Genomic DNA, 18,129 nt, shown 5'->3' with positions numbered 1-18,129 from the left:
TAGTTACAGAATAAGGGGACACTCATTTAAAACTGAGATGCAAAGGAATTTCTTCTCTCAGATGGGAGTGAATGTCTGGAATTCTCTACTCCAGAGAGTCAGGAGGTTAGATCACTGCGAGTAATAAAAGAGGAGGTAGATAGATTTTTGAAATATCGGGGAGTTGAGGGCTATGAGGAGCTGGCACAAAAGAGGAGTTGAGGCCTGGGGCAGATCAGCCATGATCTTATTGAATGTTGGGGCAGGCTTGAGGGGCCGAATGGCCTACTCCTGCCCCTATTTCTTATGTTCTTATTTGTCCAGCCCACAAGAAACGGGATGTAGCAGCAACCACCTATCAGCACAACTGCCGAATCGACAGAGCAGTTCAATATCAAGGGATGGAAAAAGAGGATGAAAATATTCCCAATGCCAGAACAACCTCCAAATCAACAGAGCTTACCTGAAACAACAGAGCTTACCACCCCTCCAACAGTAGTGTGAATGAGATATGGAAGGGCTATAAGGCCTCCAGACCGCCTGAGCCTATGAACTCAGAGACTTGAAGAGGGGAGATGTGGCAGTAATAACAATGTAAATACAAGGGGTAAACTATAATTACTTGAAATACATTGGATAGAGACTTGGAGGGGGGGGGGGGGGGGGTGGTGGTGGTGGTGGTGGTGGGGGGTGGGAGGTGTACTATAAGGGTCTGGCACATATAGGGTTAATGTTGGACTGAGTACAGTAGCGCCCACACAGTGATATAAGAGACCACATGACCCGCACCTAGGGTGTCAATCTAGTGCTGGACAGAGCCGTGTGCACAAGCAAGCATGGAGACAGCTCCTAGCTTGAACCCTTTACTGCATATATGTACATAGTTCTTGTAGTTAATAAATACATACAATTAACCTACTTAAGACTATAAAGACTTCATTTAGACCTATTGAACAGTATCCAATATCCTACAACAGTAACCAGGTGCACTTTGATTAATACAACTGAAATAGGTTTATCACAAAAGAATAATCATTTTAAAACACAATATGGTTTAAACCGCTGTGGTCAACCTGATTTTAAACTACTGAAAATGACCGAAAAACTGTATGAATCATTCGCTAGTTGTATTGGGGTACAGTTTTAAGTTTCTTTGCAAATTAACAAAAGGAATTACATTCAATACGTTTTAAAACATGCCTATTAGTTTCCTTGTACCCAAAATATTCAGCTTGACTTTTAGAGCCTTTTCAAAGGCCTATAAATGAATGCAATTAGTGAAAACCCCAATGGTAATCAGTTCATCTTGGGGGCCTGCTTCTTCTGCAATGTTTCTTTAACTAATGCAAATGATCACAGCACCTTGATTTGTGCTGTATGTTATCGGTTCTTAAAAAATTCTCAAATCTTTTGCGCCAGTTATGCCAATTTTGGTGAAACTGCGCCAGAAAACTATTGCAACCTAACAGAAGCTCTAGGTCATGGACTGCAGCATGAGTTCGGTTAGTGAATGCAGTGATGGATGAAGATGACTCCTCCACGACCCAGCCAGCTGTATTTCACAGAAGAATAAAATGCTGAGCAGATCAGTGAACATCTTTGAAGATGAGAAGCAGGCAGATAATTTGGGTCTGACCCTTCGTCAGAATTGAGAGTGAAAGTTAAGCATTTATTCCACTCGGGTTGGATGCAAGGAGGTGGGTGGGGGTGGTGGGAGCGGGAGAAGAAACAGCACGATATCCAAAGCATGAAATAATCTTTCTTTATTGGTGCAGACTGCTGTGTATTGCTAGCATTTTTGTTTTTGCTTCGCACTTCCAGCACTTAGATATTTTTTCTCTTTTTATTTGTACCAACACCAGATAGCCTGGAGCCTTTTACTGCAATGCAGCAATCAAGATGTGTCTCATGCATTGGACTATTCTTACTAATCTGCAGGCTTATGTTGAAAAATAAATCCTAGGAAAATGAAATTTATAATGCTAATGAACATCTTCCTCTTATTCGACTGTTTGATTGTGTAATCTTGACTTTTGGGTATTTAACACTTGTTGGATTGATGGTTGATTGCTTTGTTGTTCGTTTATGACAGAATTGTTCTTGTTCTGTTTTCCATTTTCATTAAGCAAAAAATTCTGCAGCATTTCTTCTGTCCAAAAGGAAAATAGCCATTTTGTAATATTTACAGTTTATTGTGACACTGAACTGTACAGAATGAACCATGTAATATGATCTCTGAATGTGTCCTTTTGCTATTAATTAAGAAAACTATTTTCCAAGCCTGTTACTGTAACGTTGAATGTAAACATTTTATCAGTATTACAGTTGAGCATCTTTGTAATTTCACGTGAAAACAGCAGATTTTTTATTTGTACTTTGAATTGAAAAGGTTCAATTTGATCAGATTGGATAAATCTGAACATCTTTGGGACCTTGTTCATTTGATGTACTTTCTTGTGAGAATCCATCCTACAGGCATTAGGACCCACATCCAGGAAGCTCTGGACGGGCATGTGCTGGATTTGGGGATTTTATGGATTTTGGATCCTAGGTCTAGCGTGTACTTATAATACATAAAATGAAGTATGAAAAATAAAGAATAAAAGTGTTTAGTTCAAATTGCTAACCAGGGTGCCAGCTTCAAATGTAGCCAGTTTTCGGGTCCTTTTGGAGTTTGGGGTCCGGTACTTGTACAACGAAAGAAAATAAACAATGCTTATTAGGAGAGATTTTTGAAGACGTCTGTATTATTTAAGGGCGCATTCAAGGGCTTGTTAAATGAACTTGTCCAGCTGTATTTGTGGCGTGGTTCTCTTTTGGGCGAGTCTTTAAACTCGTCCAATTTATCAGTGGAAACGCAGAATGGAGGCTGTGAGGAGAGTGGACAGACAGGTCAGACTTGTGCAGCTGGTAATAGACCAACATTTGCCGAGTCATTCACCTGAATTGATAGTCGAGGAAAAGGTATTGCGTAGATACACCCAAGCCTGGTGGGGGGATTATTACATATTGACCCAGAATTTGTGGTGAAAGGCGAAAGGATGACTCTTGCTGCTGATCTAAAAAAAAACCTGCTTACAAAGATTTAGCGAGCTTTACATTGTTGATTTCCCCAATTCTGACATGATTTTCAATCTGGCGTCATCCCAGGCTGTTGAAGGAAGCCAGGGAGGAAATAGCAGATGCTTTGAAGATTATTTTCCAATCCTCACTAGATACAGGTGAGGTTCCAGAGGACTGGAGGTCTGTGAACGTTTTACCCTTATTTACAAAGGGTGCGAGGGATAGGCCAGAAAATTATAGGCCAGTCAATCTGACTTCAGTGAAGGGCAAGATCGTGTCTTATTAACTTAATAGAATTTTTTGAGGAAGTAACGAGGAGGATTGATGAGGAGAGTGCAGTGGATGTTGTCTACATAGATTTCAGTAAGGCATTTGACAAGGTCCCACATGGCAGGCTGGTCAGGAAAGTGACATCCCATGAGATACAGGGGAAGGTGGCAGGTTGGATCCAAAATTGGCTCAAACAAAGGGTAATGGATGTTTTTACAAATGGAAAACAATTTCCAGTGTTGTTCCACAGGGCTCAATGTTGGGGCCCTTGCTGTTTGTTGTATATATTAATGATTTAGACTTATATGTGGGAAGCATGATTGGGAAATTTGCAGGTGACACAAAAATTGGCCATGTAGTTGATGGTGACAAGAATAGCTGTCAACTCCAGAATGATATCAATGGTTCGGTTGAGTGGGCGGAAAAGTGGCAAATGGAATTCAATCCAGAAAAGTGTGAGGTAATGCACTTGGGGAGGGAAAACAAAGCAAGGGAATACTCAATAAACGGGAATTACTGAGAGGGGCGGGGGGGGGGTGGTTGAGGAAGTGAGAGGCTTGGAGTGGATGTCCACAGGTGCTTGAAGATGGCAGGACAGTGGACAAGGTGGTCAAGAAAGCATATGGAATGCTTGCCTTTATTGGGTGAGGTATTGGATACAGAAGCAAGGATATAATGATAGAACTGTATAAAACGCTGGTTAGGCCACAGCTGGAATTTTGTGTACAGTTTTGGTCACCACATTCCAGGAAGGACATAATTGCTCCGGAGAGAGTACAGAGGAGATTTACGAGAATGTAACCAGGGCTTCAAAATTGTAGCTACGAGGAGAGATTGGATAGGCTAGGATTGTTTTCCTTGGAACAGAGGAGGCTGAGGGGTGATCAAATTGAGATGTAAAAAATTATGAGGGGCCTAGATAGGGTAGACACTAAAGACTTGTTTTCCCTAGCTGTGGGGTCAGTTACCAAGGGCCATAGATTTAAGGTGATTGGTAGAAGGATTAGAGGGGACGTGAGGAAAAACGTTTTCACCCAGAGGGTGGTGAGTGTCTGGAATTCACTGCCTAAGTTGGTGGCTGAGGCTGAAATGCTCAACTCATTTAAAATGTACCTGAATCTGCATCTGAAGTGCTGTAACCTGCAAGGCTACAGACCAGGTGCTGGAAAGTGGGATTAAGATGAGCGGCTACTTTCTTTTTTCTCTTTTTGGATGGCATAGACACGATGGGCTAAGTGGCCTCTTTCTACCCTGTAACCTTTCTATGGCTCTATGGTATGGGGAATCTGTGCCGTCAAACACTAATCAAGCAGGCTAAGCATTCAATCAGATTGATGAATTCTCACAGAAAATAAATCAGGAAGTAAAAATTATGGATTAGGATTCACTTTTTAATAATTTTAAAGAAAGCAAAATAAAGATTGGGGCATGCATGTGAGTTTGAAGTAGAAGCTGAAAAATCTTAAACTTAAAAATGTTTAGTCGTTTAAAAATCATGGAATGGAGAAAATGAGACACACATATAAAATTAGTTTTTTTTTCAAGGCCAAAGAAGCTATTTAAAAGTAATTATAATTTAGAAGGCCGTTAAAAGCTCAGTTACACTTCATTCAAAACAAGGTTCAACATTTTCAAAGAGTTTTAAAGTGAGAGTACTGTGGAAAAAGTTGAAGGTTACGCGGTATCACTGATTTTCTGTTGCTTGCATCTGCGAAAATGTAACATTGCAGAGGAACAGGACATTACTGACATCAACTTCTGGGACAATAACTAAATCTCAAAGTTAACCCTTGTCTGACTGATATCTCAGAAAGCTGCAGTTTTTTCTCCAACCTTTCCCACAGGCAGTATTCCTATTAAGATGTGCGGGTGTGCAGCCTTAAAGGCACCATGTAGGTCTTGTTCTGTGATAAGCAGCATGTGTACGCTGCCATGCAAAAAGAATTAAATGGACTATGCACTGGACAAAAGGGGCTGCACAGAACAATTAAATTTTAAAGGGACATTGCCCACAGGTCTTTCACAAATATTATATTTTTAGAAAGTAACATTTTTTTCTCATTTTCATTGTGACAGAGATGGATAAGAGGACAAACAAAGAAAAATCTGAAAACCTACCTCTTATCATAAAACACATTCTCAGAATTAATCATTTCAAAGCCAACAGGCGCTGAGTTTTGGAGATGGATTGAAATCGTAGCTCAAATTTTGTTGTATTTAAATTTTTTTTTCAGGACTGTATAAAGTTATCAAGGGTATCATTTCCCCAGTTAACGACAGATATGGGAAGAAAGGATTGGTGGCAGCAAAACACCGTGTTGCTATGGCTCAGCGAGCTCTGGAGACCTCGGATTGGATTACCCAGGACCCATGGGAGAGTCAGCAGGAGCAATGGGTGGAGACTGTAACAGTGCTGAGGTAAATATCACAGCTCCTCTGACACAAACAAAAAGTTACGTTGCCTTAAAACACTTTGGGTCTGTGGTGTGCTTTCAGTTTAGAGGTTGGGTTACTGGTCAATCTACAGCAAAATAGATTAGGAAATTGATAGATCTCAGAGAGTGACAGCTGTGTCTCCCAAGCACAAATAATTTAATTGAGTTGGTCAGTAACGTCACAATAATTCACAGTTCCAATTTCCAAGCTTTGTGTTGGCTCCTCTGGATGAGTTTGTGTATTTTATGATGGGATCTATTTTAATTGCTATGAGGAAGAACAAGACACAAAAAAGAGACTCTGAAATTTATTTGTGGCAGTATCAACACAATATTGATTTGAGATCGGCAGATATAAGATGGAACAGAAGCCACCTGGCAGTGCCTGAATAGTGATCTTGCATGTCCATTCTATTCCCACATTTCTATCTCTGTTTTTCCCTTTTTCTATACCTATGTAATCTCCTCCAGCCCTGCAGCCCTCCAAAGTATCTGCACTGCACTAACTTTGGTCTCTTGGACATCCCCAAATTTAATTGCTCCACCGCTGGTGGTCATGCCTTCACTTGCCTAGGCCCTAAGTTCTGGAATCGCCACACTACATCTCTCCACCTCTCTACCTCATTTTCCCCCTTTAAGACGCTCCTTAAAACCTACCTCTTTGACCAAGTTTTTGGTGTTATGACCTAATATCTCCTCAAGTGGATCGGTGTCATATTTTCTTTCATAATGCTCCTGTGAAGTGCCTTATTGGGACATTTTATTACATTGGTGGCATATTATATAAATGTAAGCTGTTAAGGTCCGAAATATTTCATTTGAGCAGGCATTGCTGGTATTTGTTACACCAACTGCAATGTGTAGTCATGTTTGAGAGCTGAACAGCTGCTATTAGGAATGTGTGGCATTTAGGATCTATCTGAACTCACACTGTTGTTTTAAGGTATCCCAAAATCCAAACTCAATAATAATCTTAAATCACATTAAATTCGCTATGTGAAATATTAATATATAATAATAGGAAAACATATTCCAAAATCTAGTTTCTTGATGGATTAGCTCATAATTGCTGTGTTGTATTTACTCATAACCTGAGGCCGGGATTTTCTGTGCTTGCCGACATCGGGCGTGTCCGATGGTATGATTGGACAATATGGTGCAATCGGTTTCACGATGCTGTTTGCGATTGTCCGCTCAGCCTGCTGATGGTTGGTCGTGTTTTCTGCCATCGGACGTCAGGAACCTCATTGTACTACATCAGTGTATCAATACTAGGCCTGCCTGCCGGAGCCGCTCCCCCAGCCCTGCCACTGGATTGTCCGCCCTCATCAATGGGAAAAGACACCGACGTGTTTCACAACAGTACATAAGCGATAAAAACAAAAAACTGCGGATGCTGGAAATCCAAAACAAAAACAGAATTACCTGGAAAAACTCAGCAGGTATGGCAAAATCGGCAGAGAAGAAAAGAGTTGACGTTTCGAGTCCTCATGACCCTTCAACAGAACTGGGTGAATCCAAGGAGATGGGTGAAATATAAGCTGGTTTAAGGGTGGGGGGCTGGGGGGAGAGAAGTGGAGGGGGGTAGTGTGGTTGTAGGGACAAGCAAGCAGTGATAGGAGCAGATCATCAAAAGATGTCACAGACAAAAGAATAAAGAGGTGTTGAAGTTGGTGATATTATCTAAATGAATGTGCTAATTAAGAATGGATGGCAGGACACTCAAGGTACAGCTTTACTGGGGGTGGTGGGGGCATAAAAGATTTAAAAATAATGGAAATAAGTGGGAAAAGAAAAATCTATATAAATTATTGGAAAAAACAAAAGGAAGGGGGGAAAAAACAGAAAGGGGGTGGGGATGGAGGAGGGAGTTCAAGATCTAAAGTTGTTGAATTCAATATTCAGTCCGGAAGGCCTAGTCGGAAGATGACGTGCTGTTCCTCCAGTTTGCGTTGGGCTTCACTAGAACAATGCAGCAAGCCAAGGACAGACATGTGGGCAAGAGAGCGACGTGCACCTGGCGGGCTGCACTTTGCTTGGGACTTCAAGGTTTGTTTGCTTCGGTCAGCACTCGCAGTCATCAGCGCCAGGCTTCACAGGCAGCACCACATCACTTTTAGGGGGGCTCACGGGCAGGTCTCTACCTAGCAGATCAGCCATATGTGGGTGGCTTTTCAATGGCTGCAGGACTAGAGCTTGCTTGGGGAAGGGGGAGAAGTGGCCTCAGGCAAGGGAAGAGGCTGCAGGACGAGAGCTGTACTGGGGAGGGAGGGTAACCCAGGGTGTGTGTCGGGGGGGCACATGTTGATCTGTGCAAGTGGCCTCAAGATGGTGAGGGCTGAGGAGATGAGGCCAGATGGACATGTGAGGGTATGTGTGTGAGAATGGGTGGTGATGACCCTTGAGCTGGCAGTGAGTGAGAAGCCAATGAATGCGTGATGGGCTTGGGTGTATGAGTTTAGAGTAATGAGATGGTTGCTATATCCTGCTGCAAGGGTAAGTTCATTCATCTTTTATCTGCATTGGATGGCCAACCTCTTCTGTGCAGCATTGGGACTGATCAGCTTGGCCTCCCAAGCCTGGTTGGTCACACCACTGCCCATCCTCCGGCCAGAGCAGGGTTAGAGGACATTGCGGTGGGCCTCCCCAGCATCCAAAAGGTGTTCCAGTGACACATCACTAAACCTGGGGGCTGCAGTGTTTCTGCCTTTCGTGGACATCTTCCCTGCAGTAGTCGTGGGCTGGAAGCACTGAGATGTGTGCGCGCGGCTGGACTTTAAATATGGCGCCCGGCTTGATGAAGCGACGAGGTGATGGCGTGATGGGCGAATGAGGGCCCGCCCACTATGGAAATGGTGTGTTTCCTGGAAATGCATAACTAATGCAGCAGGTTTGGGATGATATGGCGTGAAAAGCCGCCATTCCAATGGCAAGTAAAACATCATTTTACCCGCCTGCTACTGCATTTAGTGCAAATCTGGGACGATTCTGCCCTAAATCTCGGCCCTTTTATATTTCTTTTCAAATACTCCCCCAATTCCATTTCAAATTATCTTGGGCAGAATTTTCAGGTTGATGTGTGGGGAGCGGGCCCCGCATGTCTGTGCGTTTAAATGACACGTGGTGACATTGGACGAGCGTCCCAGCGTCACCATGCGCCATCGCAATATTTCGCTGGGTGGGTGCGCGATGAAGTCCGACGCTTGCCTGCCATTAATTAACGGGCCAGTTAAAGCCCTTTAGTCTTCAATTGATGGCGATTTTCAGGCACCTGAGTGATCTTCAGGTCGGCGCACAGGTACAACAGGCAGGTGGGTAAGACACTTTTCTATGAATCTCATCCACGGGCGGGATGAGAGGGCTCAGTGGGGTCATCAATCTGCTTTGTGGAGTATTTATTGGAGAAAGTATTTTAAACTTGCCTGTGTGATCTGTAACAGTTCAGAACGAATTCCAGCAGCTTTCTGTGTACTTTTAACCTTCAGGTCAGCACTCTGCAGTCAGTAATCTTTATCGGGCCTGTAACTTTCAGGAAGCCTCCCCTTAGCCTGGGTATGGGATCTGACATGTCGACTGGAGGCAGCTCCTCTGAGGAGGAAGGGAGGGCTAGAAGAGGGAGAAGGCCAGGAGTGCACATTCAGCCTCCAGGGGAGCCACCTTTAGGAGTAAAGGTGCAGGCACAAGAGGAAGTCCAGATGGAAGGGGTCGCAGAAGACACCACTATCCTGCTGCCAGGGTATACAGGCGGCAAAACAGCTACCTCAATATATCCGAGGTGCAGTGCCGAAGGAGGCTCCAACTGTCAAGGGAGACAATGAGCTATATCTGTCAGATAATTGGCCCTGAGAACTCCCCTAACTGTGTGGATGACACCCCATGCCAGTGGCTCTAAAGGTCACAGCTGTCCTCAACTTCTATGCCTTTGGCTCCTTCCAGGGCCCGATGGGTGATCTTTGCGGTATCTCCCAATCAGCTGTCCCCACTTGTGTCAAGCAGGTCACAGACGCTCTGTTCAGATGGGCATTGACCTTCATCCACTTCCACTGGGACCAGGCAAGTCAGGCACAGCGAGCCAGAGACTTTGCGGCCATTGCTGGCTTCCCCCGCGTCCAGGGCGAAATCGACTGCACACATGTGGTCATCAAGGCGCAAGCTGGTGAGCCCGGTGTCTTCGTCAACAAGAAGGGCTTCCACTCCATGAACGTGCAGATAGTGTGTGATCACAGGATGCTGATTCTACAAGTCTGTGCAAGGTACCCAGGCAGCTCCCATGACACCTACATCCTCAGACACTCCCAGGTGCCGGGGCTCTTCAGTGCTCTGGCCCAGCTTGATGGCTGGCTGCTGGGTGACAAGGGCTATCCCCTCAGAAGGTGGCTTATGACGTCTCTCCGCCATCCAAGAACAGAGGCTGAGCAGCGGTACAATAGGAGCCACGCCTCCACAAGGGCTGTGGTGGAGAGAGCCATCGATCTTCTCAAGATGTACTTCTGATGCCTGGACCGCTCAGGGGGCGCACTCCAGTACCCCCCAGATCGTGTATCGGTGATAGTGGTTGCATGCTGCGCACTGCACAGTCTTGCGCTGGAAAGGGGGGAATGCAGTGGATGATGAAGATGTCGATGCAGTGGCTGCGGCTGCACACGATGAGTCCAGCACTGATTCTGAGGATGAGCATCCACAGGGGGATGCTGAGGGGGTAGACGCTGACCCAGGACTACACCAAGGAGGCAGGGACACCCAGGAGGCTTGAATCCAACAAACCTTCGGCTAGCTCCACACAAATGGATCAGCAGGACCAGCCTTGCCTGGTGCTTCCGTACTCGATACTTAAGTGCAAAATCTGCCAGGTCATCAGCAGGAACTAAGGGCCTTGTGCATAAATTTTAATGTTCAAACAAATACTCATGACAGTTTTCTTAAACATACACATGCAGAACAAACAAGCCACCCTCAGCCATAGTCACACATCTGAATTTTAATTTTCAAATCAGATGTTTTCCCAATTGTAAAACAATACTGTAATCAAGCAAAAAGAAATCCTAAGGACCTAATCTCGGGCCAAAAGCGCCAGTGGGAAACTCTGCTGTCCTGTTGGCTTCGATGAACTTGACGGCCGTCCTCTGACCTGTGGAGCCTGTGCTGGCCCTGCCTGGGAGGGAGCTGATAGTTCCACAGCTGGCATCTCCCCAGTCATCACAGCCTCACTGGATGATATGGTCACTGGGAGAGGGGCGGAGGAGCTGGTGCCCTCATCCGGAGCGCTGTGAGAGGAGCCCGCAGAGACAACAGGCAGCTGCTGCACCAACATGAGATTGCTCTGGACCTCCCTGTTCACTGTGGATGGATGGGCGACGAGCTGCGAAAGTTCATGCCCAAACCATCTCCCACACTGGCACTGACTAGCTGTGGCCAATGTGAGGGCTTGCAGGTCTGATTGTTCTCCTGGAAGCCCTTCTCCACGAGAGTTGCCACTCTCTCCATGGAGGAAGCATGACCCTCTGCCATGAGGCTCAATGCATCAGTGATGCTCCACGTGGACTCCTCCACCACGGACACCAAGTGAAGCACAATTTCATGTATCACACCCAGATGCTCCCGCACACCCAGCTGCATTTCCTGCAGCTGCTGTGTTGCGGACGACTCCAGAGGCACATCACACACCGACTGAGCATGTGCCTGGTCCCCTGCAGTCCTCCGACTGCTGGCGCCATTGGCACTCTCTGTCTCTGCCAGCTCCTCCAGCGATTGTGAAGTGCCCTCTCCACTGTGCCCCGGGACACTAGCCGATGTTCCAATGCCCACCGAAGTGCTAGTATCTGCACTGGTGCCTGCCTCACAGAAATGGTGTGACGCTGGTGACACTTGAGGGTCCTTAGGTGTGAGATGGAGCAGCTGCAGCTCCTGCTGCTGGCTGTGCTTTGATGATGCTGAAAGGAACAACAAGGACAGTGGATCAGTTAGCATGCACACACTGACACACTTCATCCCTTTCCCCCTGCCTCATTATACGCTCAACCTTCCAGAACCTATGGACACGAACATTGGTGGGGTGGTAAATAGGGAGGAGGGTAGTCTTACAGCACAGAAGGATATAGACGGGCTGGTCAGATGGGCTGATGAGTGCCAACCGGAATTTAATGTGGATAAGTGTGAGGTGATGCACTTGGGCAGGATAAACAAGGCACGGGAATACACGATGAACGGTAGGCCCGTGGGAAGTAACGAGAATCAGAGGGACTTTGGTGTGCATGTCAACTGGTCCCTTAAGCTAATGGGACAGGTGCATAAGGTGTTTGAGAAGACATATGGCATACTTGCCTTTACTAGCCGAGGCATAGAGTATAGGAGGAGGGACGTCATGTTTGAACTGTAGAAAACGCTGCTTAGGCCACAGCTACAGTACTGCGTGCAGTTCTGAAATACGCAGTATGGGAGGGATGTGATTGCAGAGGATGCTTACCAGGATGTTGCCTGACCTGGAGAATTTCAGTTATGAGGAGAGATTGTGTAGACTGGGGTTATTTCCCCTGGAGCAGAGGAGATTGAGGGGGGACATTATTGAGGTGTATAAACCTTTGGGGTGCATTGATAGGGTAGACAGAAAGGAACTTTTCCCCTTGGCGGAGGGATCAGTAACCAGGGGGCATAGATTTAAGGTAAGGGGCAGGAGGCTTACAGGGGATGTAATGAGCAACTTTTGCACACAGAGGGTGGTGGGAATCTGGAACTCACTGCCTGAAAGGGTGGTAGACGCAGAAACCCTCATAACATGTAATAAGTATTTGGGTGTGCACTTGCGATGCCTTGGCATACAAGGCCATGGGCCTAGTGCTGGAAAATGGGATTAGAATAGTTAGGTACGTGTTTGACCCACGCATCCTCAAAGGGCCGAAGGACCTTTTTCTGTGCTGCACACCTCTGACTCTATCACTCTGTGACCGAGCAATGTTGCAACAATAACAAATTTAACAATCATCAGTGCTATGGATGTTGGGAGGATATTGCGATACCTGGCCGTTCCACCCCAGCCTCACTGACACCAGTGAACTTGGGTGCATGCTGCCTCTGCAGCACAAGGGCCTCCTGCTTGAAGCAGCTTAAGATGAGGAGGTGAGCCTGGCCGTCTCCAGCCGTCGTACGCTCCGAGGCATTATGAGCATTCTTCCCCTGAGAAAGAGAGAACACCATTCAATATGACAAATCGTACATGGACTCTATATGCGCATGCTGCACCCCAACCACAGTGGGCCATATCAGGCCTCCTGTGCCTCCTCTCCCTGCTATTGCTGATCACTCAAAGGCTAAGGCTACCTGCTGGGTTAAATGCCCAGTGCCAACATGGTACTCACCCTGCCAGAGCGCAACAATTGAAATGCTTACAGCACTGGATCCAGGTGCACCGCACCATGCCACGAGAGCTCACCACCTCCGCCACCTCCTCCCAGGCATTTTTGGTCATGTGGGGGGGGTCTCCTCCTCCCATCTTGGGGGACCAACACCTCCTGCCGTGCTGCTACCTCCTCAAGGAGGGCAGCAAGGCAGTCATCTGAAAAACGAGGGGTGCATTGGCCCCCTCACTGGCCTACCCTGCAGCGTGCTCTGCTACTGTGGCAGACCCTGCAGCCTGCCCTGCTCCTCTGCCCTTCCCTCCAGCCTCTCCTGGTCAGCTGACCCCGTGGTGCGCCCTTGAACTGGCCATTTTTAGCAGCCTACAGGAGGCTGCCAGGCCTTCTTTTAAACAGACTGCTGGGTTGCCATTGGACCTGGCGGCCTGTGCCCGCCTGCCACTGCCCGCACACTCCTGCTATTCACGGGAGTTGGGAAATACACTGGGCGGGCCTTAATTGGCCTACCCGCGTAAAATGGCGGCGCAGACCTGATCACGGGCGGCGATCAGGTCCGTGCCTGCCTGCACCCGCTTCCCCTCCCACAATGGAAAATTCTGCCCCTTATTATTTACTCACAGCGTAGCATTCATAGAAGCTTAGACATACGGCACAGAAGGAGGCCTTGTCTATGGTGGCTGTATAAAAGTCTAATCTCAGCTTCCATGTTCTCAGGACCCTTTGTTAAAATAATGTTCTAGCTCACTCTTTTGTTCTTCCAGTGATGATACTAAGCTTATTCCCCTTATTGCTAATTCCCAAGCTCGTGGATGCAATCTTTACTATTTATCCTCTCTTAAGCTTTCATAATGTTGAAAACTTCTCTTAGGTTCCTCCTTCAACCTCCGTTGTTCCTGAGAAAAAGCTGCAATTTTTGAGACTTCATTCATAGCCGTAATCTGTCGTCCTTGTAACATCCTCACTAATCTTTTCATAATTGATCATCTTTCCTGTAATAGAGCACCCAGAACTGGAAGTAATGCTCCCGACTGTGGATTAATTAATGTCTTGCACAAATTCAACATTAATTACTTGTTTTTTGTATTCAGTGACCTTGATATAAAAACAACATGCATTTATATAGTGTCTTTAATATAGCAAAATGTTCACTTCACAGGAGTGTTATCAAGCAAAATTTGACACGTAGCTGCATAAGGAGATATTAGGAAGTTGAGTGTTATGGGAGGTGAGAGAGGTGGAGGGGTTTAGGGAGAGAATTTCCGAGCTTAGGGCAATTAAAGCCATACCTGCCAATAGTGGGGCGATTAAAATCGGGGATGCTCAACAGGCAAGAATTGGAGAAGCACAGATATCTTGGAGGGCTATAGAGCTGAAGGAGATTAGAGATAGGGAGGGCAAAGCTATTGACGGGTGAGAATTTTAAAATTGAAATGTTGCCATACCAGGACCTAATGTAGGGGTGAAGGGTGAATGGGACTTGTTACAAGTTAGGATATTGGCAGCAAATTTTTGGATGAGCTTGATTTTATGGAGGGTTGGAAGATTGGAGGACAGCCAGCAGCGCATTGGAATAGCCAAGTATAGGACAAAGTCATAGATAAAGGTTTCAGCAGCAGATGAGCTAAGGCAGTTGTGGGAGGGGGAGTCGCTGGATGTTATGGAAGTTATGAAGGGTGTGAACAGTCTGCTTCAGCCTTAGACAGTTGCCAGGGAGAGGGATGGTGTTGATGGCTAGGGAACCTAAAACCCAGAATCTCAGATTTGATCCCCTATCTGTTCTAAGTTAGAGGCATAATAGTTGATATGGCACTTTTGCTCGAATGATGGATAATTAGCTTGTGAGCCTGCTCTTGACTGCAATGTAGCAACTGTTATTGGAAAGTGTAAACATGAGGAGAATATGAGGAGAAGACATGGCCAAGATCTGAACAACCTGCAAACATTCACAGTTTAGACTGAGGCATGAAGGCAGCCACTAAAGTAACAGAGGGCTACTGCTGCTCTTGGAGATGTAGATGCACAGTAACGAGAATGTCTAACGAGCAATTTCTAAGAAAAAAATGTGATTTATTTTTACAATTCCATCCTCATTCCCCATTGCAACACTGAGAGTCCTGGATGTAGTCAGACGATTGAAGATTCACAAAAGACATCCTTGTACTATTTGTCTTCTTTCCTGTGAGGAAAAATTCAAATTTCTGATCAGTGCCTCTTATTTATTGGCTGTTAATTGGCAATTGGGATGTCCTGAGGTTGTGAAAGGTGTTATATAAATACAAGTTATTTCTTTCTCTTTGCACAGTCTGCCAACATATGTAACTCACCATCTAAACCTGGCAGAAAATTACAGTGAATAAGGAACTTTTGAACTCCATGATTCATTGTAATGACACTATTCTTCAAGGGCACCTCAAGCTGTGACTGATACAGAATAGTTTTTTTGAAAAGGGAAAATTACATTTAAGAATTTGTAGAAATGCAGCGTTGAGCATGTGTATAATAAAAATTCTCTCAGCTCTGTATCAAAACTCTACGTAACATGATAGAACAGAACTCTGGTCGTTGAAACTTTGTTAAAAAAAGGCTTGACTGTTATCAGCAGAGAGCATTTCCTCCACAGTAAGTTAACATTTTCAGCATTGCTGCAGTTGCCATTTGTATGTTGACTGTTATGATACAATTTTGATACCATGAATCACAAACTGCGAGCAGGATAAAGACAGTGTACTATTTGGAGCTAAGATTCAACACTGCAGTCCCCACAACATCAAAATGTTTGATGATTTGCTTGTCGACTTTCTGGCTATTAGGTAATGCACTGATAAGCTTAGTAAACTCATTTTTCCAAATGCTGATTCTGGTTCAGACTTTAGATTGGAATCCTGCCCTTGAGTGAGCTGATAAGTGCAATTCCACGTGTCCAGCGATTATATTTCAGGAGCTGCTTTTTGTCATTCGAATGGGTATACCAGAGCAGCAGAACCAATTTTTTGATCCAAATCCAAATTAAATTTTTTATTTGGTTCAGGGGTTCAAAGAATTGCTGAATTAGTGCTAAGCAGGAAAGCCTTCTGGGCAGCCTTATTGAGGTCTCCATGACACATGGAGTAATTCAAACAAGTAGTGACAAGAGCGTTGTGACTGAGGGTGTGAATAATCAATCATGTGCAGCATTGAGATATCCATCGGATGCTTTGCTTCAGCACTGCGGTGAAGAGACAAACAGTTCTGAAGGAAATCTTTTTGAGTCAGAATGGAAATACAATTGGCTCCATGGTTAGCGGAGGCCCTGAATCTAATAGTGTCTTTGTTCCACTGGTCGCACTTTTTGCAAACCATAACATTTCTATGAGAGAACACTTCAAGGCTCTTGGAGAAAACAAATAATGATAAATATTATTGAAACTGTGCAACAGCTATAATCATTAGAATTAATCTTTTTGTCAGCAGAAAATTGGACTACCTGCTGCATCAAATGTTCTCTGTTTTTGTTTGATAACTCGCCTGTCCAATTTTACTTACTCACCATTGGTGGTTGTGTCTTTAGCTGTATTGACCCTAAGGTCTGGAATTCCATTCTTAAACCTCTTCATCTCTCTACCTCTCTTTCCTCCTTTAATGTTCTCCTTAAAACCTACCTCTTTGACATAGCTTTGGGTCATGCCCCTTTCCTAATATCCCACTACGTGGTTTAGCGTCAGTTATATAGTAAAATACTGCGGATGCTGGAAACCTGAAACCAAAACCGAAAATGCTGGAAAAACTCAGTAGATCTAGTGGCATCTGTGGAGAGAAAGACAGAGTTAACAAAACATTAACTCTGTCTTTCTCTCCACCAATACTGTTAGACCTGCTGAGTTTTTCCAGCATTTTCTGTTTTTGTTTAGCATCAATTATGTTTGATAATGTTCCTGAAAAGTGCCTTGGGGCATTTGTTATGTTAAAACCACAATATGAATGCAAATTGTTGTTGCACGATATATATTATATGATGTTGTTTTGTACATTTGACCCACAGACGAAATTCTTCTGCTTATAAACATGGTTTTTTTAGGTTACAATATAAATTTAGTAGGTTCTCAAATACACCACATAGAAAAGACTCTCCCTATTATCATACATATGAACTCATGAAATAATTAGGATTATTTTTAAACCAGCCGTGCAGGACCATGTGAAGAATATAATGGGAAATTTACATCCATCAATAACCTAAAGGAAATAAAGATTGGCTATTGGATGGCAGGGAGTAAGTTCCATTTGGAAACTATTTTCTTATTGTGAATGGAATGTTGAACACTGAATTGAGTTGGTTTCATAGCAGTACAGACTTATAAATCTACTTGCATTCTCACATAGAAATAAAGGTTACTTGAAGCAGTGCTGAGCTCATAACGCAACTGGCTGAGGTTTTTGCACAGTACTTTGTTATATTGCAGGGACATTTAAATGTGCTTGCCACTAGAGGGCATCATGCATTATTGTTGAGAGAAAGAGAGGGGAGGAAGCCATATTTTTCGAGGTGGTGAAAATTTTCCTTTGGACCAAAGTGGATTAAGGTTTCTGCTTTTAGAGTTTTGTCCTCCTTTTCTGCTTCTTCCCTTTAATTATCCCATTCCCTTTCAATGGAAATCACATTGAATTTTCCTCTCCCAAATACGAGTGACCTCCATTACACCTGTCTGAGGCTGCACATGGTGCTGTTAATAATTACACCGATTAGCTTTACACTGAAGAATTGAATGCTGCTGTTTACACATGGTAATGTGTAATGGTTAGACTTACCAACAAAAATCAGCTCCAATGCATTTTTAGTACCTTTATGACATTATAACAGCTTGCTGTATTGCTAGGGTGACCTTTCTGGCATAAAATCATCATTGTACATATTCCCTGGTTTCAAATGCAAATTAAACTGTGTACAATCCACATACCAGTTTTTTTTTAACAGTAAATGAAGCTAACATTCCTGGACATTATTCCATTGTGGTTCAGCCAAAATAAGTATTTCTCACGTGGATGTCTTCATCCAC

At 44.6% G+C, this 18,129-nt stretch overlaps 1 protein-coding gene across 7 annotated transcripts in view; it reads left to right on the top strand.

The window, feature by feature from the left end:
- The window catches only part of nmnat3 (nicotinamide nucleotide adenylyltransferase 3), a 144,348-nt gene that overhangs the window by 89,998 nt on the left and 36,221 nt on the right, over positions 1-18,129 (top strand). For 5 of the 7 annotated variants that reach the window (XM_041173677.1, XM_041173685.1, XM_041173669.1 and 2 more), the window contains exon 3: positions 5,547-5,730. The exons of the other annotated variants lie outside the window; for them this stretch is intronic. In XM_041173677.1, coding sequence (XP_041029611.1) covers positions 5,547-5,730 — 184 coding nt within the window. The remainder of the gene's footprint in view (positions 1-5,546; positions 5,731-18,129) is intronic. 7 annotated transcript variants of the gene reach the window in all.

Source organism: Carcharodon carcharias, chromosome 2 (assembly GCF_017639515.1).
Source record: "Carcharodon carcharias isolate sCarCar2 chromosome 2, sCarCar2.pri, whole genome shotgun sequence".
NCBI classification, from domain to species: Eukaryota; Metazoa; Chordata; class Chondrichthyes; order Lamniformes; family Lamnidae; genus Carcharodon; species Carcharodon carcharias.
This window is presented reverse-complemented; position numbering and strand designations above follow the sequence as displayed.